Source organism: Hipposideros armiger, unplaced genomic scaffold (genome assembly GCF_001890085.2).
Source record: "Hipposideros armiger isolate ML-2016 unplaced genomic scaffold, ASM189008v1 scaffold_247, whole genome shotgun sequence".
NCBI classification, from domain to species: Eukaryota; Metazoa; Chordata; class Mammalia; order Chiroptera; family Hipposideridae; genus Hipposideros; species Hipposideros armiger.
Window position 1 is genome coordinate 1101511 of NW_017731597.1, and position 23248 is coordinate 1124758.

A 23248-nucleotide genomic window follows, 5' to 3' on the forward strand; every position below is an offset into this window, starting at 1 on the left:
TGAAAATTATTGTTAGCGAACAGCTCTGACTTACGGGATGCAGACGTCAAGACTCCTGGGGGAAAGACCCGAGGTCAGTTTGCTTTATTACAAGTCACTGTATTATATTAAATCACAGCTACGCAGCCAAAGGGAATGTTAAAACAATCATGCTTATTGGTTTATCCAGGGATGGGAGGCTTGTTAAACAGGCAAAAGCTGTTATCTTGACTTCAAAACGGGCAGAATTCAGTATGACTCCATTTTGAATGTTAGCACATCATGAATTCACCAACATGACATGAGAACAGAGAGATGAAAGTAGTTACCTATTGATTATATCTTCGAGAGCCCAGGCAGCTCCTTCAGTTCCCAACAATCCACTTTCTCCTTAATGAGCAATTTATTCTTTAAAATGGCCTCCACTCCCTGCTCCACTCCATGCCTTTGCAGACCCCGTCATTTACCAATGTCAGCTGACTACCGTTAATTGGACGCCAGGTTTGTGTCAGTGCCTTTATACGTGTTCCCTCATCTAGTCCTCGTAGCTCTGTGAGGCTGGGACATTTTCATACCAGGAAACACAAGTTGAAGGGCGGGGGGGGGTAAGAAAGTTGCTCAAGGTCACACAGTTCGTCAGTAGAAAGGTCAGATATCAAACCAGGTGCGTCTGTGGCCAAATGCCACGATCTTAATCATGGTTTTGAGCCGCTACCACCACCCCCATCCCAGTCCAGATATATAGACAAAATATTTATACAAGGAGAATGTACTCAGACGCAGAAAAAATGCCTAAAGGAGAAAGTTTGGGAAGAGAAATGGATTTGGTCTCCATGTTTGGACTTTCATTGTCACGGTGAGTTGTAGCTTTTTAGTTTCCACTGGGGCTACAGTAGTGATCCTTTTGGCTTCTAGAACTGATCTCAGTGAGTGAACTCATCAGGGTTCTGGCTTGTTCTACAAACTATTGGGTTGTCAGAAAAGTCATGACGCATTTTTGCAACGAAAAACAGCAAAAATACGTCATGACTTTTCCGACAACCCAATAAATTCTAGACTCATAGTACTTACTGCCACATCTCTGCCTTCCTGAGAAGCTAATGATTAAAATGGCAGATTGGGCAGCCTTGGGGACAAAGTCCAATCAGTTATTCAAAAACTTAGGCTTGTTCTCCCCTCTTCTGAACCACAGTTAATCCCAGTGTTCTGTTGGGTTGTTGGAAAAGTCATGACGTATTTTTTCTTGTTTGTTGCAAAAATGCGTCATGACTTTTCCGACAACCCAATACTTGCTTCAAAATCCATGTAGTATCTTGTAGCAGAACTTGAGTATTAAAGTTATCTGTAAAGACTCTCCATGGCCTCTGCAATTTTACTATTCAGAAGTTTGAGAGGATTTAATAGTTTTTAAATGGCGCCCAAAGCAAACGAAAACTCTTCCTCTAGTTTAGATCAAATGTGGCATCAACAAGGAAAATCTGAAGTTGGGAACTCTTTGTAGCTGCCAAGAAAACCTGAGAACCACATAGTACTTAATATTTACCAGACTAAGGGGTTGTTGTACATCGAATTCCTCTGAAGGTAAAGAACAGCTAAGGAATCTTATTCAGATGCATTATGAAAGAAATACACTTTCTATGTGAATCAAAGATTATATAACTCACCTTCACCTGCCTGGCATACCATAAGCACTTGATAAATAGTAAATAAGTGCCATTCCTCTATTGCCATCTTTATCAGAGCACTAAGCATAGTAGCCAATACCAAAGGTATTGAGTATTATAAATTCATTTTGCTCCAAGCAGACCCAAAATAAAAATATGCAGACTTTCAAGCACAATAAACAAAAACTCTTTTATTTCAGAAAAGGATTGCCCTGCAGGATCCTGTTAATTAGATAATTTGCCAAAAGATGAAATATAGTCTAATTTACAAAAGTGAGATTCACATGCAACTTTTAGGGAATTGCATCAAGTGAGACCACTTGTAAATCCACCTAGTCACACTCCTCTAAAAAGAAGTTTATGTAGAATGCCCACAACAATTCCAGGCCTGGTCTCCCTCCCTCCCTCCCCCACCCAGCTACCTCCTCCATCAGTCTGGCTAATTCATATGTGTGTCTCAACATCAGAAAAAGCATCAACTCTTCCGGGAAAACTTACCTCATTCCTCAAACCAAAAAAGCACCCTGTCTCCATCTCTGTTAAGTTATTCAACTGTGTTATCATTATGTATTTACATGCCTTTCATGCAACTAAATCTCCTTTGCCTAGTGAGAAGTAAGCCTTCATCTGCCTGATTTCTCTACTAAGAGTGGGGTATTGTACATTCTCCATAAATATTTATGGAATGAATGAACATATTACTGACATAAAAACATACGGATCTTAGGGTGTGGCTGGTGATCCCATGGAGGTAAATTTAGTCCAGAAGTGTAAATGAAGCTGTAAGTGAGTCTTAGATAGAGTTTGAAAGGCCTGGTGACTTTAATGTGGGCAGGTGGAGGGATCCATGGAAAATTGCAGGTAAGAGGGAAGGAAGGAATCAAACCTCAGTACTACTTGCAAAGGAATTGCAAATGATGAGGGACATTTGCCGGGATGTGGTAGAGATGACGGACGTGGGTCCACGTACAGAGAGATGTGAAAATGACTAGGGAGATTGGGTCCACTTGGGCAGAGGTCTTGTCTCTGATCTAAATCTAGACCACACCAGCTGCCACTTGGCATTACCACCTTGTCATCACCAGGGCCCTGTGTGCACTCCCGCCTGCTGTCTCTCATTCCAGCCCTTCAGGGCTATGCAGAAGGACTAAGGGTTTCTTACCAAAAGCCCAAATAAGCCCCTGTAAAAGCAGAGACTGCAGGAGACCCTCCAGGGCGGCCTCTTACCTGCTGGTTCTGATAGGCCGTGACTGTGGTGAACACGGTCTCAGGGAAGTTGAATGTTTTCACTCCATCCCCAACAGGCACAGGTTTGGTGGGCGAAAGGTCGCTGCTGAAATCCTTGCGAATCACATGAACTCGAGGCTGGTACTTGTGCATAGAGTGCAGAATGATCTGAAATGACAAGGAGGGACATTATGCCACGGTTGGCTCTAAGGTTCCTGCATCTTCTCAAGCTCTCATGCAAATAAGAATCACAGGATAGAAGCCTTATGGGAAGAGCACAGATGGGGGGGCAGGATGTACAGGAAACCAGAAATCGGTGTATTTGTCCATGGCAGGAAGGACCAAGTGATGGGAGAGCATTACATGGAACCACATAACAGAGTATCCTAGCCATGGGTAGTGGAGGTAATACATTGGCTTTAACTGCATAAATACTAAATGACTATCCTGTACCAGTGGACACCACTCCACTAAGAGGTCTTAGAACCTCTGCCACATGTCCGTGGTTCCTTCCTGCTTCAAATTGTCAGCGTGGGCTCATACAAGCTATTATTTGTACTTTGTTATTGAATGCATGGACATTCTCTTATGTCATGTGAGAATGGATGGTATACGCGTGTTCTCCCTTCCTCAAAAACTTGTCATTTTCTTAATGATAGGAGCCGTGGTTTTAGCTTCTTCCATCTTCCCATAGTACCCAGTGTGGATCCTGGCATTCAGTGAAAATTCAGTGTATGTTTTACTGCCAAAGATAAATTAATAGCCTCATGTGCTCCAATTATACCTGGAAAGACTTGGGGCCTATTCTTCTCTTATAAATTCATAAATTTCTTGACAAATGAGTCAGAACTGTAACTTTATTTATTTCCCTGAGTTGGTGGCCCTGTCAGTTATTCTACTGAATTTCTTGTGATTTCTTCCACCATTTTTTAATTCATCCTGTATTTCCTTCCATCTGTGAGTTTTCCCCTGACTAGACTGTGGGTCCCGGGGCACAAGAGCTCTATCCGATAAGTACAACCTAATGCACAGCAGACATTTGCCAAATGTTAGATTTGTAATAAATAAAATTTCACAAGAAGAAAAAAAAACTTTTACGCTGACTTTCTGAAGATGGCTTAAAGTAGCACGGAGATTCTTAGTTTACCTGTTTGTAAAAGCCTGGGGATAGTCAGCTCTAGACAGACAGGGAGAGGGAGGAAGAGGGAAACGGGGTTCTTTCGACTCACATGTCCTTGATCATCCAGTTCATTGTTGGTCAGCTTGAGTTTGTCGAAACTGACCACCTGTCTCATCCAAGTGTCTCCAGAAGCTAGAGAATCGGGGTGTATATAAACTCTTGGGGGCACAGGGGAGTCGGCATTGCCGGCCACCATCCACTTGGAGCTATGATACACGTATCTGAGATAGAGAGGGAGAGAGGAGGATTCAGAGACAGACGCCCAGAGGGAACAGAGGCCCAGGAAACAATCAGGGACAGGCGAGAGGGGAGACAAAGAGATGACAAGAATGGAGAAGTAGGAGAGATTCAACAGAGAATACAAGGCATAAAAAGAGAAGGGTTGATAACCAGGAGAAATTAAATAGAGATGGAAATGGAGCAAAAGATGGCGGGGGTTGGGGGGGTGTGGGGGGAGGAGCAGAGAAGTGTTGTGGTTAATGATCAAAGCTGCAGCTCTCACAAGGAAAACATTCCCACAGCCCCCTTCTCCTCCTCCTCCCTTGCCTTGCCTGCACCCCTGCGTGTGCACAGGCGTCCCAAACCCACGTGGCTAGCTAAGGCAAAGGCATTTTACTGCAACCTTTCACCTTCCAAATGCAAACCATATAATCCGCTGGCCACTTGTTCGGGATTTGGTTCCTTATTGAAAACATCTTCCATATTGTCCTATAAAACACAGCCATGTGCAGAGACCCTCCAAGCCTCTCGCCGGTTAACCGTTTCCTTGCTAAGGATCTGGAGCTTGAGGGATCTCTATGAAACATGGAAGGCCTTGGCCTTCGTGCAGCCATCGCCAGAAACACCACCCCGTCTCCCCAGTTAGGGTTGTCTTTGATGAACCTAGTTATAAACGTCATCATCTGCCACGTTATTTCCCCACAAAACAACTGGAGATGAGATGTTGTCATTACCAAGGGAGGTCAGTTTTCCAGGCTCTGCCCATCGCCCTGTTCTCAAGAGTGTTCTCCGTGGACCTGACACTCCCTGCTTCTCGGTTCTAAAAGACCACATGGGACCTGGACCCTGGCAGACAGAGGCTCTCAGTCCACATCACAGCTCCCCAAGCCCTCTAACACAGAGCTGAAGCATCTCCCCTCTTAAGTCCTGCAATCCAGGCCACTTCTCTCTTAGCCAGCGCACTCTCCCCGCCATACTCGTCCTGGTCCTCCCCATTCATCCCTCGCCTTCGAATTCATGGGTTTCGGGCCAAGTTCTCAGAGATTTCAAAACAAGCCACAATTCACTGATTGGACTTAGATCTCCAGAGATCAATTAAGCCACAACTTGCTTCAGACAAGAATGACATGTAAGCCACCAAGAGACAGTGAGACTGTGTTGGCTTTCTGTGACTTTGAAGGGAAATTATTTATAATAACAAACTCGCTCACAGCTCATATTAATGAATTCTCCCTAACTAGACGTTCTTCTTGAGCTCTTAACCAACTCTCCTATTCTTCCCCTCCATCATCCACAGGGTAATCCATCAAATATATGACCGAATATTCAGCACGGGTCCATTCCTCCCCCTTTTGGAAATAAATCATCACAACTCACTTAGCCTTTCATAAACCAAATCGTTCAATATGTTAATCACTTTCTTGGTTAACTGAATTCATTTTAGACTTAAGATCCATTTGATTTTGACTACCCTGGCAGACACTCTACAATCCCACTCTCTCCAGAGATATAAGGGGGATTCCAGACCAAACCACTGCTGAGTCTTCATTTTCTACCTCTAGTGACTTCCTCCTGCCTGGTGCTCTGCCGCTGGCCATTGGCATACCCTCCATCCTCGTTTTTTGTACAGTGTGCTGTGCACTGTTCAAGCGCATCATCTAATGAGTTTATAGAATGGCTCTGGAGTGCGAGAGACACCCACACTTCCACACCTCAGCGTCATTCGTTACCTGTATCTTTTATTGTCCACAGGTACAATGTCCATCGCTATGTAGTACTGCTGGTGTGGATCCAGTCCGGTGACTTTCACTCTCATGGCAGGGAACATCCTCCTAGGAAGGGGAATAAAGGAGGGAGCTCAGCAATCAGAGGGGAAGAAGTAAAAGCTCAGAGAGTCTCATTATTGGGAGCTTGAAGCACACCCAAGTCCAGTGGCCTCCAGCTCTCAAAGTTGGCTGATTTTTTTTCACTTTGGAAATTACCACTATCAAATATGCTGAGGACTTAATATTGCTAAAATACCACCTCACCTCTTCTTAACTTAAATTGGCCTATTTGATGATTCAGACACCCAAAGGGCTCATACCATACCCTGCTTTATATTATTAGTTAACTTTTAATGTGATTAGATGGATGGATGGATTGTAGATAGATAGATAGATAGATAGATGATAATGTGTGTGTATCCACATATACATTTCCTATTAGACTATAATATTTTTTAATATACTTATATGCTTATACTTAATATACTTGATTAATTGATATTCTTATTCCCCAAGTAGATTTTCACAGTTGATTGTTAGTGATTGTAAAATATTTACGATTGATTGAGTCTATTTGGAAATGACCACTCTAAAAATAATCTCTCAAGAAAAGAAAAAAACAAAAAACAAAAGAAGGTGCTACCAGTTCCCAAACAGAGGGCCACCAACGGTTTTTGTTTGTTTGTTTTTAATGCATAAAACTGTAGAAAATTTTCTGCAAGTTCTCAGGCTGTCAACATGTGTGTCAGAGGAAGGACCCTGTGGACTGGGGAGCAAATACCAAATGAATTCTAGTGGCCTCTGGGCAATACCTTGTTTCTACCACAATGGCTTGTTAAACTTGCCAAAGCAAGCGAGGTCAGGATATGGCACTTTACAACTACTCTCATAATTGAAGAGCGAACAACCCAAAAGCGGTATTGTGTTTCAAGAAGGCCAGAATGAAATTCACCATTCTCCTTTAACCATAAGAAAGAATAAAAACATCAAGCTCTTTTGCATGTCACTCATTGAGGAGTCAGACATTAAAAGTACTCAGTTCAAATTTTTTGGATTGCCCCAAACGTACTCTAAAGGCACTTGTACCCAAAATGCTACATTAAGCTTCACCATCTGGGGCCATTTAGTTGAGCTGGGCAGAGCACAGTGCTAATGAGGTCAAGGTCACAAGCTTGATCCACACACAGCCTAATTGGCTTTGCTCCATTTCACGGCCACAGACCATGCCCTGACCCCAGACAGCCATCTTGCAAATGTGCACTGGTTGTTTGCGTGAGGGACTTTCTGTGTGAGTCCACATTCCACTGCTCCCCAAAAGCAACTGAAAAAGCAAATGTCCTCTGGTTGTAGGTCAGTGACATCATAATCTTAATTGGGGTGAAGCGCAAGAGGGACTATAGACCTTATAATAGGGATGATGGCTAATTCTTACATATTTGCTAAGAATAACATAGAACTGTTCCTTCTTTCCCAGTTTATCACTTTTCAGAAGCTTTTATTGGTACATCAGTTTAGATTTCATCCCTCTACCCTCACAAGTTTAATTAGAAAGCCTCATGTGTTAGCCTTATGATGGGCTCATGAAATTCAATGGTGAGCTGCTCATGACTAAATATAACATACACGATAGGTTAGGCACTTTGATGCACCCTAATTATTTCCAAAAAAATCGGGACCCTTGGTCTGCACATTTAAATACAGATCAGCGATACCCTTCTTAATCACAATCACTTATGATTGTCCTGTATATATAATAAATGGTTGGAGAGCATCTTGCCAGGAATGGAGAAAAAATCCTCTCACTTGCTATCTGAGATAAGAAAATGTGGTTCCTCCCAGCCATTTATAGAGACTGTTTTACACTGAAAGAGATGAATTTCTTTACTTGATGACTTCAATAAAAGGGATTGAATGTTTTTAAATTCAATACCTGTTTTGTCTGGAACACTTATATGACCTTAAGTGGACACGGTACCTGTCTCTGCCCAATACCCAAGTTCTAACATGAATGAGCTGTGTGCCTTTAGACAAGTCATTTGACCCCATCACCTATAAAACAGCACCATCTCTGAGGTGCCCTCTTGCTTTAAAAATCTATGACTTTATTTAAATTCTCTTCTTAAAAACTTACCAGAAGTTTTTAGCTCAGAATATCAAGTGAAGTCAGAAGACCCTAGAGAAAAATTAATCTTTCATATTCACAAAATGAGGTGTGTTTGGTTTTAATTTTATAGCTAAATTTAGGCCAATTGTTTTGTCTTCCAAACCCATTAATCCCTACAAGCACCTCTGTCCATGGTGCTGATTATTCAAATTATGTCGGGACATTCAGAGATTGAGGGCTGTGTGGACTGCAGTAGCCTTGAATGAATAGGATTCCAGTTTGGGGAGTGAGAAGAAGAAAATGGTGACTAAGATCTGCTCAGGAAAAAGAACAGTCATACATAACTAGTGCAACTGAATAAAAGGTTATGACTAAAGAACAAACTGTATGTCTGTGCTGGGGCTATCTGGATGTATTCAGGTATGCAAGTAAATTTGTGAAGGTAGAGATATAGACAAGAAAATACTGCAGAAGAAATCACAAAATGAGGTGCTCAGGTGAAGTGAATTCGCTGAAGTGCAGGAATCAAAGCTGTGATATTAAGAACAAAAATGACTGGACTCCACAGACCCAATGGTAAGAAGTGAACATCCAAAATAAAAACTGGAAAATCTTATAGGCAAAAAAAAGTCATATTTTCTCTCTCTCCGACCAAGCCCCTTGCCCAAAACTCTTTCCTTGAATTGCTCTATTTCCTTCCACTCTGTAACATCTCAAAATGTAGAGCAGGACTAGCCTGAAACCCAAGCAACAAAAAGGAGATGGCAGTGAAAGCAATGCTCCTCCAAAGTTGCTCCTCCTGCCTTTTAATGATTTTATTCATTACCAAAACAGAAAGAAGAGCATTCTAGAAGACAAAGAAAATACACAAGATTTCAGGTGCATTTTAACCTCCTGTTTTTGTAATATCTTATTGTATTGAGAGGTTTCCCTATATGCACTCAAGTGAACTGAACCCACTGAAAATATTCTTTTACTTTAAATGATCATTGAGGAGGGTCTTTTTGGTCCATGACATGAGACTACGTAGGTTGGCTCTGAAAATAGGGAGGCAGTGTTATTGTTTTACTTTCAATGAACTATCCCTATGTACTCAAAAATCTTAGCTCCAGTTTATTTTTATTGAAATCGTTTTCATTTTTAATACAATGGGGAAAAAAGCTACAACCATTTCTTCACAGTGCAGAGTTGTAAATGGTCAAGATGGTTGTTTTAAAGCCATACAGGTTTGTGCGTAATTCTGGGGCTGCCCTTACTGCCTGTATGGCCTCAGTCAAGTTAATTAACCTCTTTTGGCCTTCATCCTCATCTGTATATGGGATTATCATATCCTGCTTTAGAGGCTTCTGTGAAGTTTAAATAACATAGTATATATTGAGTATCCAGCACAAAACAAGTACCTAACTGTGGAAAATTGAAAGATACTGGTACAAGAGTATCTTAATTAAATGTGTTTATTTCAAGAGACACTGCATTTTGAAAACCTTTATCATCTACATACATAGTTTTGCAAGGGTTTCCACCAGGTTGCCGTTTGTGTTTTGTAATAATTTTAAGCCCACAATAAAACCCAATGAATCAACAAGCGGGGGGCAGGAGGTGCACCAAGCCCAGTTCTTACCAGAAACAAAATGCTTACAGCAATGTCTGGCTGCTTTAAATGCCTTAGAAGATGCAAGCTGTGGTTTGGGGAGCAAATGTATTCTCTTGAAAACACGGAATGGTGAAGTAACACGTGCTCTGGAAATCGGTTTGGCTGTCATGGACCATGGATCTCCAGTATTAACTGGAATACATTTGTAGGTGAAAAATGTTTGCAAGGACAGAGGTGGTTGAGGTTTGAGTGACCCTTGGAGGAAAATGGCAAACATCACAAGGTCAAGATCACTGGACAGGATCACTTTGCCCAGATGTCCAGATGCAGAAAAGTGAGCGCAAGTGGCTTTGGCTTCACCGATGAGGGCTACCACCAATAACTGAAAAGAAGAAATGTGACAGCTCCTACTTTGTCCTCTGTCTTTTGAAGGTGGCCATTCAAAGGAACGTGTCCTTACCTGCCCGCCTTGGTGATGATCATCTCAGTGCCAATGTCATGGAACCTCTTCCAGAGGTCAGCACACTGCAGCTCTACCTGAATCTCCTCCATGGAAGACATGGCAGGGGGCACGGGGCCTGCAGCACCAGGGCCTAGTTCAGTGTGAGTGTCAAAGGAGCAGGAAGTCCGCTCAGTCAGCACCTCCGAGTCCGAACCGGTGCTCTGCTCAGAATCTGCAAAATAAACCACGGAGCCTCAGGTGAGAAACTGCTGAGCTCCCCAACAATGCTCCTAAACTAGGGGAGGCGGGGTGGAGGACCTGGCAGAGTGGGAGAGAGGTGAACAAAAGGAAACTTAAAGCTGGGAAGCTCCAGAGAACAGCACTCAGGGTATTTTATTATTATTTTTTTTTATGGTTTGTTTTTGTGATTTACAACCTTCTTTCAGGTTTCGTGTTTCCAACGTGCCATCTGGGGTTTTAGTAAGTTTTAGCAACAACTGAAGAAAATTGGTCCACAGCAGGCACTAATGTCACCATGGTGAAGGGAGGGAAGCCACACTGGGACAACGAAATAAATGAAGGCCACATTTTTAAAAATCATAATAATACTAATTACAGACCCTAGCTCCAAATCTAGATTAGACCGTTTCACTTGGGCGGGGGGGAGATTCAGTACTAAAACATGTTCTGGAATTCCAGCCCACTCAGCACCACTGCCCATCGGTCATGTTTAAACATAGCACTTTTCCTTCCGTGGATATACCCTGGTCATCAAAAGTAATGAAAATTTGGGGGGTGGGGAGATCTTGAGAATCACTCTGTCGTACATTTGAGTACACAGCTTTTCCTAAGAGTTCAATCTGGCCATGGTGGAAGGGGAAAAAAAAGAAATCTGTTTGTAAGGCAAGGATGTAAGCATATGGAAAAAGTTACCCAAGAAGGCGGTTGAAACAAAGGGAATAAATGAGTTCAGGAGACACCTTGATTGGTTTCTGAAGTATGGGCAGAGGGGAGGGGTGATCCAAACCGGAAGGTAGGATTCAGAGCGACCAAATAAAAAGCTGGTGCACTGGGCCAGATGGTCCTCCCCCCCACCCCTGTGTCTCTGTAGTCATGAAGGGGGGAGGGGGGCGTGTAGACTAATGGAGAAGGCTAGAGTCCGATTCGCCAGAGAAGTTTCAGTAATTTTTTTAAATCCCTTACTATTAGGGGCCTGGTGGTGCCAAGAATTGTGTCTCCTAAGATTTCTAAATGCTCAGATTAGCTAGGACACTTCCCTTAAGTCCAGTGATACTGCAAGCCAAGCCTAAGAATCGATGTCTCTAGCCCACCCTTCACACCTGATTGCTTTCCCCGTGGATAAATACATACATAAATAAAGGCCGGAAACAGCGGCATCTTATTCTGACACCTGAGTTTTCAGTGCAGTCAAAGGTCCGGGCCCCTTGGGCATCCGTCTCCGATGCCAGGAAGATGGGAGAAGGATGGGACAGAAAGCCAGACCATCTTGCTGCCATGCTCATTTACTTGGAGCAGGCTTCTAGGCCTGTGCACATCCCATCCCATGACACCTTTCCTTTTCTGTTCTTCTAGCCCTGATGTGTTCCTCTCTCAAACCCAGGCAGCATTTCTGGCGAGAATCCACAGCTCTGCCAAAGCCCACAGGGAACTAAGTGCCATTTCTCTTCATCCTCCCCAATTCCTCACCCTTCGCTTCTGAAGACATTCAGGGGACTGCAGAACAGAACCAAGCCCCTAAATAACAGGGAACTCTTTGCCCACGATCTTTAGTTTATCCACAATCACTAGTCCAGTCACCATCTTTACCAAAGAAACAAAAACAAAAGTTTTATAGCTAGGTTTTACATGTCTAAGCATGTAATTTTATACCTCGGGCTCAACAGCTACTAATTTTGGTCTCCTGGAAACACAGGAAAGTGGAGCTACTTATCTAAGATGTGCACTGCCGTGGAGTGACACAGCCCCTCCCCAGCCTGATTCTATATGCCTGTCAGTAGCAGGGCCATTACATCATCACACATCGCGCCAAACACACTAATTCCCATCCTCGGAGACACGGGTGCCCAAATCCCAGTTTGTTTCTGGGACATAACCAAGAACTACTCCTCACTTACCAAGAATATTGTGCATTTTTCAAAAACTTCTCAGCAAGATTTCTAGAAAACTGTCTTGTCATACAAAGTGTTAGGAAGTCTCCTTGCCATACAGTGCTGCCATTAGGAAAAAGTTGGAAATAGGCATCCCAAGTAAGGCCCAGCAGAAATTTTAGACACCTGATTTCTCTAATGCACGTTGAAGAAACGGGAGTGGAGGGAAAGACATCACCAGGGCGCTAAGTGGCAAGTATTTAATGGCAGCCAAAGGGACTGGGACAGTGATGATGGCCGTGACTCACTATGTCATCTGGAGTAACATGGGCCTTCAAAATGTAATATTAAATGGATTAATGAATAACCTTGCACAACTCACTCAACCACAATGGACCTGTTTCCTCATCGTGCAATTACAAGGTTTGAACGGAACACGTTGACAGCCTCTTTCACCTCTAATGACTTGGGCAACGTAAGAAGAAGGCAACTTTCAGTGATAATAACCCAGGCAGCCTCAGTTAGAAGCATCAAACTTAAAGCTGTTTGGGCAAGACAAGTTAAATAAGGAAAAAGACTAGGGGCCCAAATTCAACTTATTCTAGGAGCAAAAGAATGGAATGGGTATTCTGTTCATAGGTTCAATCAAATCAATTAAACACCTATCAGCACGAGACCTTATATGAGGTACCACACAGCTCATTTGAAACAGAATCCCAGACCTTGAGAAGCTTCCCAGTTAGTCTTGGTTAATTATGTGTTTACTGAGGGCTTACCATGTGCCCAGTACTGTGCTCGATTCTGGGAAATACCAAGTACACAATGGGCTCCTCTTAAGGAAATTTGCAGTATAAGAGGAAACTGGGCATTTTCACAAGTAATCAGAAATGAAGACGAATACTACCACACAGTTTTCCACACCATTACATATTGTCTTGTGTGTCTTATGGGAATCCAGAAAAGAGAGGGACCCAAGGGGGCTGGAACACAGCAGGGGAACCCACAGTTACAGTACAGAAATGGACAAGTCTGTGGAGGCACAGGCAGTATTTGCCCGTGGAGAGGATTTTTCAGGGACAGTTGTTTGTTTCCCTGGAAATAATCAGTGCTCGTCCATTCTCACTCCCGCACAAAATAGAGCCCAAGGGACTTTTATATACAGAACGTAGGCAGCAGCTCATGTTTACAATAACATGAATACACCGTGTAATTTTCCATCCTCAGTTGTTTCTCAGATGCCACAATTTGTAAATGAAATTAATATTATATTTTATACAGTTAAAAAAACTCCTAGAGTGCTTAGAGCTACCTGTGACATAAGCTACCCTACAATATCCTTAAAAATGGTGATCTCAGAGTCAAGATCAACAGCCTAGGTAAAACTAAAGTTTAAGCCTTTGTAAAATACATTTCTAAATCATAGTTACATAAAATACTTGGCTAATCAGATCAATTATTTCACCTGTTAATCAGAATGCATAATCAAGTTACCTAAGTCATAAATGTAAGAAATGCATAGCAGGTTATTTCAGTCAAATCAGGTCCTCCATTCAGGAATATAATCAGTTCCTTGAAGGTCAGAAAAAAACTCTGTGTTTTCAAGTTCTTTTATTCTTGGCAATTTGTGACTTCCTGCCTTCAAAAAATAACCCTTAGAAACTCATTTGAATGACCTGGAAAGACTTCTTGGCTATCAGATGCCTCTTGTGAATAGTATTTTAACAAGGGAAGTTTCAGTAAATCAGGAGCATAAATGATAACATTACACATAACTAAGGAAGTTAGAGGAGAAAATTTAGGGAATCTGCACTGAGTGAGGTCTCTGGAGAACATTGTGTGACCCATAGGGTCAAACCAACATATCTCTTACCATCCCAAAAAAGTCCCTAAAAGACAGATTCTAACCATCAGTTGATAGCATCACTCATTTTTCACCTCTGACCCATCTTGTATTGACAAGATGGATACTATCACACGACGTTCCCACAGAAAGTTGAGTTTAGCTTAGAGGGTGTTCAATTCTCAATTCATGCAAATAGTAGCAATTATGAAACAGTTTCTTAATTTTTATCTTGCACATTATCTAACATACCCTTCCACTTGATGAGGTAGACATGGAATATATTTTTAGGGCCATTTTGTGGATGAGAAAATTGAGACTAAGAAAAATTAAAAACAAGATGGTCTAGAAGATAGGTCTTCTGCCTAGAGGTTAAATGCTCTGGTCTTCCCAAGATCATATGAAGGTCGACCCAGGGCAAAGCAGCCAGCAATTCTGTAGCACTTCTCCACTATTTTGACCATCCTTACAACTAAAATGGCTTAACACATTTGCTCTTGGCCAAATCACATAACTACTCTGGTTCCCATTTTCCTTCATCTTTATAGCCCAGCATTTGCATATTTCATTAGGGGTGCTATAAAGTCCCTTTTAAGGCTAATGTTTGATGGATGGATTAGTATAATAGTACAGCATAAAGACCACCGAAACTTACAAGAGCAAACCAACCACAAGAAGTTGATTTGGTTGACATGTATAGAGAATGCCGGAATTGTATGTACTTTAATTTGATATCAAAATTAGACATTATTAAAGCATATTTCACAGTCTGCAGGAGATTTTCACCTCCACTTAATTAATAATGTTGAGGAATCTTTCATTAACAACGGTGAACAAAGCATTCACTCCTGGCTCTCTGCTCCTCACCAGATGTGGGGTCTTGGAAAAGCCACTTCATTTCACAGAGCCTCAGTTTCCTTATCTGGACTATTTCCTTATCTTTCCTATTAGGGGCTGGGGCAAGATATCTTCCTGATCAAAATATTGTATGTGTATCTTTATGATAAAATTGAATCTAATGATTCTGTCAATTACAACATCAGTGTCACTGGACAGTGAATTCACAAGAGCTAGCCCAGCCAAAGAGTGAATTGGCCACACCTACTGAGCACTTACTATGTGTCTGGCACTCTGCTAAGACGTTTCATACATAACATCATTTCATAGAATAATCTAAGAGTTATTATCTCCATTTTATATATTATGACACTAAATCCAGATTACATCAGTTCAACCTCCTACGCATTGCAGACATATAAGACTCTATTTAATTCCATTTTTATTTCCACCAAACATTTCCTCCTGGTATAGATCAAGGTATATATTAATGGACCAAGACAGACAAAACAGGTGCTTGCTCTGAAGGAGCTCACAACGTGATAAGAAGGACACATGAACTGTAAAGACTGACTGTGAGGGAGCTTTGAAGATCAAGCATGTCAGTGATGAGAGCACAAGAAGACTTCACAAAGCGACATTTGAGGATGGACTTGAACTATGAGTTTAATATGAGCAAGCAAAGAAATTATGAGGACAGAATTTAAGATAGTGGGAACAGCATGAGTAAAGATTTGTCATTTGGGGGGAATTACAAGCACACTGATATGGCCAGAGCTTAAAATACATAAGGAAAGAGGGGAGATGGGATAAGAGATAAAGGTGGAAAGTCAGGTTCAACTCAACTAAATGACTATTTATTTAGCACTTACTATGTGCCGGTCACTCTTCTGGATTCTTGAGACATCATCAGGGAAAAGCAAAAATTCCTGACCACATGGAGCTTATATTCTAGGAGGAATTTGGGTGTCATAATATGGAGTTTAGATTTTATTTTCTTTATACCAAAGCTTTCTTTTAAATGAAGGGAATGATACTGTGTCTTCCTTTCCAAACTCTGATGCTTTGCCATATCTCCTGAATGAATGATGTACAATAGTAGCCTGGTTTTGGTGCTGAACATGGGTGGTAAATGATCATTGTAGAGTCAGATAAGAGATGTAAAATTATCTGAGGTTTGATACACAGCGCTACTTCCATAAGACTGGCCTCATATTTTACCCCAGGGAAGAAAACAGTTTGACACAAAGGAGAAAGACTCAACCCAGATGACAATCAAACAACCGTGGGTTTTTTTTGTTTGGGTCTTTTTTTTTTTCTGCCAATAACTGGGACATGACTATACCAAGTAGTACTTTCTAGCTGATATCAGTAGGACAGCCACTCCTTGGTCAACTTCCTAAGTCCCCAAATCTCTAAAACTAACGCTCCCATAGCCAACCATCCCAGAGTTCCCCTACACACCAGGGCAGACAACAAAAGCTGAGAGCCCAGGCAGCACTCTGTGTACCGGCTCAAGTAAACTCCTATTTCCAGATGACCTCTGCAGTGGAAATTGGTTCTGGGATGTCAGATTTTATCAGGTAGCTAAGAGAAATGTGGTGATGAACGTTTTCGTAGGGTAATTCTAAACATGGCAGAAGCTAGGCATTTGGCACTGAGCTGAGTACGGACTGAGCCCAAATTTGATACCCAGTCCAGACTTTCAAGCGAATGAACTATAACCCAGGTTGGATCAAACTAAAATTATGATGATAGCAAACACTCAAACGAGCCTGTTAGATGATTAGCAATGGAATGAAGCCGCTGAGCTCTCCATGCCCTCCGAGTTCTATTTGGGAAAAACGAGGCAGTAACCCAAAACCTGCATCCCCATGCCAATAATCCAATTAAGAAGAGTAACAGCACATATCTCTCCACCTGACAACCAGCACCTCTCTCAGTGGTACACTGAGGTGAGGACCCAAAGTCATCCCTGAGATCTAAGCCTTTTAAAGAGGCTTTGCAAAGAAGCCATTTTTATATCTGTTTCTTGTTGATCAGACAAAAGCTCAAGGTCATCAAAGGTTCAGCCTCTAGTGCCCCAGCATGCTTTGAAGGTGGAAGCGAAATAAGGGAAGGGAAGTAACAGTAACCCTACATTAGATGGTTTCTCTCCATTGTCTCCTGCAATTTTCACAGGAAACCCTGCAAAGGAGGCATCCTTGCTGCCATTTTATACAGGAGGAAGCTGAGGCTCGGCCAAAGGAAGAGACCTTTCTCACATCTTAGAACCAGGAGCTATCCGAGTGGGATTGGAGTTGGTCTGGCACTAAGGGGCCACCCTGGCCCCACTGCACCCTGCTGCCCATTTTCTGAACCAGACCTGTGGCGTTGTGTTGTTCCCACTCTGAACCCAGAAATGCGGAACTGGTGTTGAGGCTCCTCGGTCAGAAGAGAGCTCTATGGAAACTAAAACCGGGGCCGGCTGAGTGGCTCAGTTGGTTAAGAGCTCGCTCAAGAGTTTGAGCTCTGAGCAACAGCGGTTCAAGTCCCGGCCCGAGCTGAGCAGCCGCTGAGCTGCCAACAGGTGGCAGGATGGCTCAGCTTCAAAAAGAAAAGAAACTAAAACGCTGTCAGTTCTTTGGGAAGAGGAGAAAATTCAAACCAAGGTCATAAGGGACTGTTTCTTTCTCAGTAGCAGGGCAGTTTTGTTCAGGAATGTTTTGGGTACTTTAGTGACTTAACATTATGTAATCAGTACGCCCAAGTGTAAAAGGCCCTGTTTTTGTTGTATTTCATTTCCGATCCCCAATCCCCCCCAGGGTGAAAACCTCCAAATGTGATAGGCAGAGCACTGAAGATCACTGTCAATGTCAAATCGCTCTTTTGCTTTAGCCTAAACCATAAGCAAAATAAAATTAGAAGGTACTTGGAAGATGTTTGGACTTTGAGAAATGCGTAATGACAGCATTGAAAGACAAGAAAAGGCAGCTGAAGTAGTTCCTACTTGTGCCGAATTTGGTTTATTTAGTTAGGCTAACCCCGGTCAGAGTTCAGGGCCCAGAAGTTTTTGATCATTTTAAATGGATATCTATACTTGAGGAAAATTCATCCGATAATAACATATGAGAGCACTTTATAAACAATAAAGTATCAAATTAACATATAAGATTATATGCCACTGATCAAGTCAATCAGGAAGACCCAGAAAAAACAAGAACACATACAAGTCCTAGATTTTCTAGACTCGTCCTAAAATCAATTTTTTTTTCATCCTCCCCATAAAATTAACATTTTCAAAACCAAATTTTGGTCAGAAAATATTCCTGCTGAAAGCACAAAAAAATGCATAAATGGAATAGTCAAAATTTGGTCACAAGCCACGTGGTCGTATTCGATCTAAATACCTCTGGCCCCAGAAGTCCTCCAAAAGTTGATCTTAATTGACTGGGTGGTCTTCAAGACAGACCCATCAAGTGTAGGCCAGCAGCTGTCAACACGGGACCCTCCCAAGGCTCTTGGCATTTCCACTGGGTGAAGGGACACATGAGCTCATCTCCAAACCAGGGCTTGTTTGTCCTTTGCAACCACAACTGCCCAGCCTCCCACCGCCACCCCCAACACCACTGCCACCACACCACGGGACGTCTGCCACACTGGTCTTTTCGTTCCCATGAAGTGCAAAGGAAGCCTCCCCCCCCCCCAGGGCCCATCAACTTGCCTTATACCTGGTTAGGAGACTCTCACTGAGCACCAATACATAAACAAATTCATGCTAATACCCAAAGGGGAAGAATGAAGCAGCCAATTACCAAGCAACAAGTGTCATTTAATTATGACTTCTGGAGACAGTGCCCTTGAAGGTGGCAGTTTCAAACATGTCAGTAGGATAGACATTTGAGCACAGCCAGGGATACGCAATGCCCTTCACACTATACTCAGGAGACCACCAGCGACGCTATGCTTCAAAGCCACCCAACCTATCAAGCCAAAACTGGAGAACCATCCTGTTTAATGAGTGCAAGAGCCACATGGCTGCCAACTACATAAAAACTTCTCTGGTCATCTGCTGAATTTGTCCATTCAATCAGTCATTCATTTATTCAGCAAATACTTATTGATTAGCTAGCCTGGGCCTAGCAATGCACTAGGTACTGTGAGAGGCACAAAACTGAATAAGATATGATCTGTGTTCTCAGAAACTTACAAAATCACTTAGGAGACAGGACAGGCCAATAAATAATTAGAATAGTCCCAATCCAGCATGGCACATAACATGCTGAGGACTGGAATTCAAACCACCAAGTTCTAAAGCTCACCTCTTCTTTTGCCAACAGTCTAATCTCAAACAAGTCACTTAACCTCTTTAAGCCTTAGTTTTATCATCTGTGAAATAAGGAGATTATTAGGACCCACTTTGTGAAATTTTTATGTATCATTTACAAAGTGTGTTTAAATAAATACTTGATCAACAGTAAAAGAAATGTATGAATGCTAATTTTCATGTATTATCTAAGAGGAGCATGGACAAAATGCTATGGGGGTTTGTAAAGAACCTCTTGCAGCACAGAGGTCTTTTCTGAGCCTCATGAAGGGATGTCTCCAAGATGAAAAGCAGAGTTGAGGAAAGAAGGATCTTCCAGGAAAAGTGAATTTTATGGCAGAGGCATTGCAATAAAGTATAGGTTCAGACAGTTTCAGAAAACAGCAAGTAATTCAGACCACATCTGTGTTATTCCTCTTGGACCCTCAGTACCTGGGACAGTGTCTGGCACCCATTACGCACTCAATAAAATGTTTTTTGTGAATGAGTGGATGGATGGATGGATGGATGGATGGATGGATGGATGGATGGATGGATGGATGGATGGATGGATGGAATGCTGTGTGTTTAACAAAGCAAGAGAACAGAGGCTTGGCCAGAGAAGAGCTGGGAGGGTAGGCTGGAGCCAGACAAAGAATCTTGGATGCTGCTGTTCTGATCTTCTTCAGGAGACACGTATATCCTCAATAATGAGGTGTCTTTATTGAATGCCATGTTCCCAGTGAAATCCCAGCAGGGTCACCTCTGCACATAATCTGAACTACAGGAATCCCATTAGCTCTTCCCTCCATGACTCTGAGTTGTGTTAAAGCTGGACTGGCAAGGTCTGACCTGAACTCTCTCAGGGGCAGCAAATGAGTTCAGTGAATTGTGTCACTTCTGTGAGGAACCGCCACAGTCGGTCATCTAGAAAATTCTCAGATAGGAACTGTCTTCCACCTGAACCAAAGAAGAGAAGATGCTTGTGGTCCTGAGCAAAAAAACAAAAAATGGGGAAAGTTCTTCTACAAGTGTTGGTGGGGTGGCCGGGAGGGCAGCACAGATGTCCTCTCGTTCAGGAACAGGCTGACGCCTGACCACCCCCGTGCTGTCAGTGCCCCTGCTGCCTGCAGGGGGTGGAGGCTCCAGAGAGCTGCCAGGGAGGCCAACAAGCACACCCCTGCTTTAGAATCACACAGGCCCAGCTCTGTGACTTTGGGCAAGTGGCTTAACCTATCTGAGCCAATTTCCTCATCTACAGCAACAGAGATGCTGATGGCTTGTAGAAAAGCGCCTAGCACACCTTACGCGTACATTAAATGTTTGTTCCTTCCGTCATTTAGAAAGGGAGGGGACCCCAAGGGCTAGATCTTTTCCCAATCATTCCTTCTGCGAGAGGAAAAAGAAGGTTTGTATTCTTCCAAATGGACAAAAGCAAATCCTAAGAAAGACAGCCTTTAATGTAGAACCAGAAGAGAGCACGCGGTGGAGAAAATAATTCAGAGCCTGGAGCAACTGAAAGAAAAAGCCCGTTTTTGTGTATCTCTACTGAAGTGATGCTCTCCTGGCCCGTGATGGCCGTCACACTTGTTTAAAAAGGAAAATAACTAGAATCTGAAAGAAGAGAGAACAGGGGAGACCATTGGGGGGAGGGGGGAGATGTATGTTGGATATTCAGTAAGGAAATGGGGCCAGGGAAGCAAACTCTAGCCTTGAAGCGAGAAGCAGAGATCAATGTGGCAGAAGAAGCCATCCACGAGCACCGCTCCTGAGACGTGAGAAAGAAGGGGAAGAGCTGGGAGGCCGCAGGGCCTCCCACCGCCTCCAAAGTGACAGCCTTGCCGAGAGCACTCGCCCTCTGGCTCAGGATAAGGACAGTACATGCTGAGGAGGCAGAAGAGATCTAGTGCCTGGGTGACCCTTCCTGAGAGCACGAGGGTGCAGCCTGAGAGCTGGACATTGTAACCCTACTTGACAAGCGAGACCAGTGAGGCTCGGCCAAGGGGATGTGCTCAGCACCACCCAGCCTGAGGCATCAGAGAGAAGAAAAGGCCCCAGGTCTTCCTCCAAAGCTTGGACTCATCACCATCCCACACCACCTTCAGCAGCCCGAAAATCAAATGCTTGCACCGCAGGAAGGAGTCCACTTTGGGGGCACAGGGCAAGCCCTGAGAGTGCAGCAAATACCCCGGATTCATCGTACTCCTAGCAGTGTCTTTATATTTATAACTCACCAACCCCAGCTTGGGACGCTTGTAAAGCTTAGAATCCCACGCTTCACCCCAAGTCACTAGACCCCTCCAGGAAAAGCCCCCCCTCTCAAGTCTCTCATCTCCTTTCCTTCCTCTAAAGCCCTCCCCGGAAGAGAATGAGTTGCCAGAGGAAACTGACCCCAGGTGGATTTTTGGTAATGGCCAAGAAGAAGGCGGAGCAAGGTGAGGGACTGCCTAACACTGCCTTCTGTGTAAAACATGCTCTTCTTACCACCATTCCTGACTCCTTGAGCCATCTTGACCAGGTCACTTAATTCCACTCGTTTCCCAGGCAACACCTGGGCTCTAGCGTGCCCCTGTTTCTCCCCAGGCCTACCTACCTTGAAGGGTCAGAGTGACCCTTGCAGAGACAGTGTCCTCCAAGTGTGTCAGCAATTCAGAACTGACCTCTTCTAAAATAGCTGACGTGTCATTGTGCGTTTGTTGCCTCCTGAAGGAGTGTGGTGTTGCCGAAGCAGCAGGGTTTTCCTTGCCAAAGCTGCTTCTACCCTCTGCCCCGTAAGGCTCTCTACTGCCTCTCACTATCCTGGCCCAGGAAGACTTCGAGCCCAGGGGCCGTGGCATTTAAGCACTGTCAGAGTTCCCACTTCGGTCCCCGCACTGGTGCCAGTTCAGCATCTGTCATGATGACCCAGCCTGAACTGTATTTAGAAGCTTCAGCCATGGCACCCTGTCTCAGCCCATCTCGGAGTGACAGGAGATTTCCTGAGCACCTGGGCTTGTGATTCAAGTGCTCCTCCTCCCAGGGAGTGGGGGTCAGGATGACTTTCCCAATGGCCCATTTCCTGTTTGGGAAGGTACCTGTCTGCTGAAGGCCTCTCTCAGAGAGTCGGTCTCCATCAGTGCCATTATAGGGCATTATTTGTCAAATCCATGTTTTTGATAAAGCTTGCAAGACATGGCCGAGGCAAGACAGCATAATGGGCAAATCAGTCAGAAAACGGGGGTAGTACTGTGTTCGTGGACTGTTCTTACAAAGATAAATTTCCCTGGGATTACATCCTCAGAGTTCAGACTCTACCGATATTACCAGTAAATAGAGAGGGCCTGCCTATGACTCGTGGCTTCTAGTGGGACAGTACCTAATAATTCCCTTCATCTTGGCAGCCCTATGCCAGTCTTGAAAGTAGCCTATTGGAGTCCAAAAAACAAAATTAGAAGTGATTCCTGGTTAGCAGTAAAAAAACTAAAAAGATAAAATCTCATTTATTTACATTTTCATGTAATCTCCACCCAGGCAGGCAGACGGATAACTGCATAAGCACTGACCGGTGGGCTGTCCATTTTGAGGGTCACTGCACACAGAGTGGGTCCAGGTCATCCACTCTGCTAGACCATGGAGAAAGAGGGCTTTTTCCCAGTTGACCCTCAACTCTCTGCCCCAGTGTTCCTGATCCCATGGAGATACCCTGTCATTTAAAAGGCATCAGTGTTTGGCCTCTCCCCATTTCTGGGCAAGGACCCAACACTCAGAGAATGTGGTTTTAGGATCATGGCATCTAATCCATTCAAGGATTATTTTCCCCCCTACTGCTCAGATGGGTGTGTTAATCATCACCTCTCTTTGTTCTGTAATAAATTCAGCCCCACTAATGCCAAGCCTCTATGCATCACTGGAGTTTAAAGATGGCATTTTGACAGGTCGGATATTTAGAATCAATAGACCACCAACCAGTTAAAAATCTTAAGTAGTTTTAGGAACATATGGAAGTAATTTTTTCCAAGAATTC

At 43.3% G+C, this 23248-nt stretch overlaps 1 protein-coding gene across 3 annotated transcripts in view; it reads right to left on the reverse strand.

The window, feature by feature from the left end:
- Positions 1-23248, reverse strand: part of TBX15 (T-box transcription factor 15) — a 101191-nt gene that overhangs the window by 37243 nt on the left and 40700 nt on the right. For 2 of the 3 annotated variants that reach the window (XM_019655796.1, XM_019655799.1), the window contains exons 2-5: positions 10194-10407; positions 6000-6101; positions 4100-4271; positions 2871-3038 (exon numbers count right to left, since the gene is read on the reverse strand). In XM_019655796.1, the coding sequence (XP_019511341.1) occupies positions 2871-3038; positions 4100-4271; positions 6000-6101; positions 10194-10407 (656 nt within the window). Of the gene's footprint in view, positions 1-2870; positions 3039-4099; positions 4272-5999; positions 6102-10193; positions 10408-21838; positions 21997-23248 lie in introns of those variants that run through there. The other variant, XM_019655798.1, reaches the window with a different exon arrangement.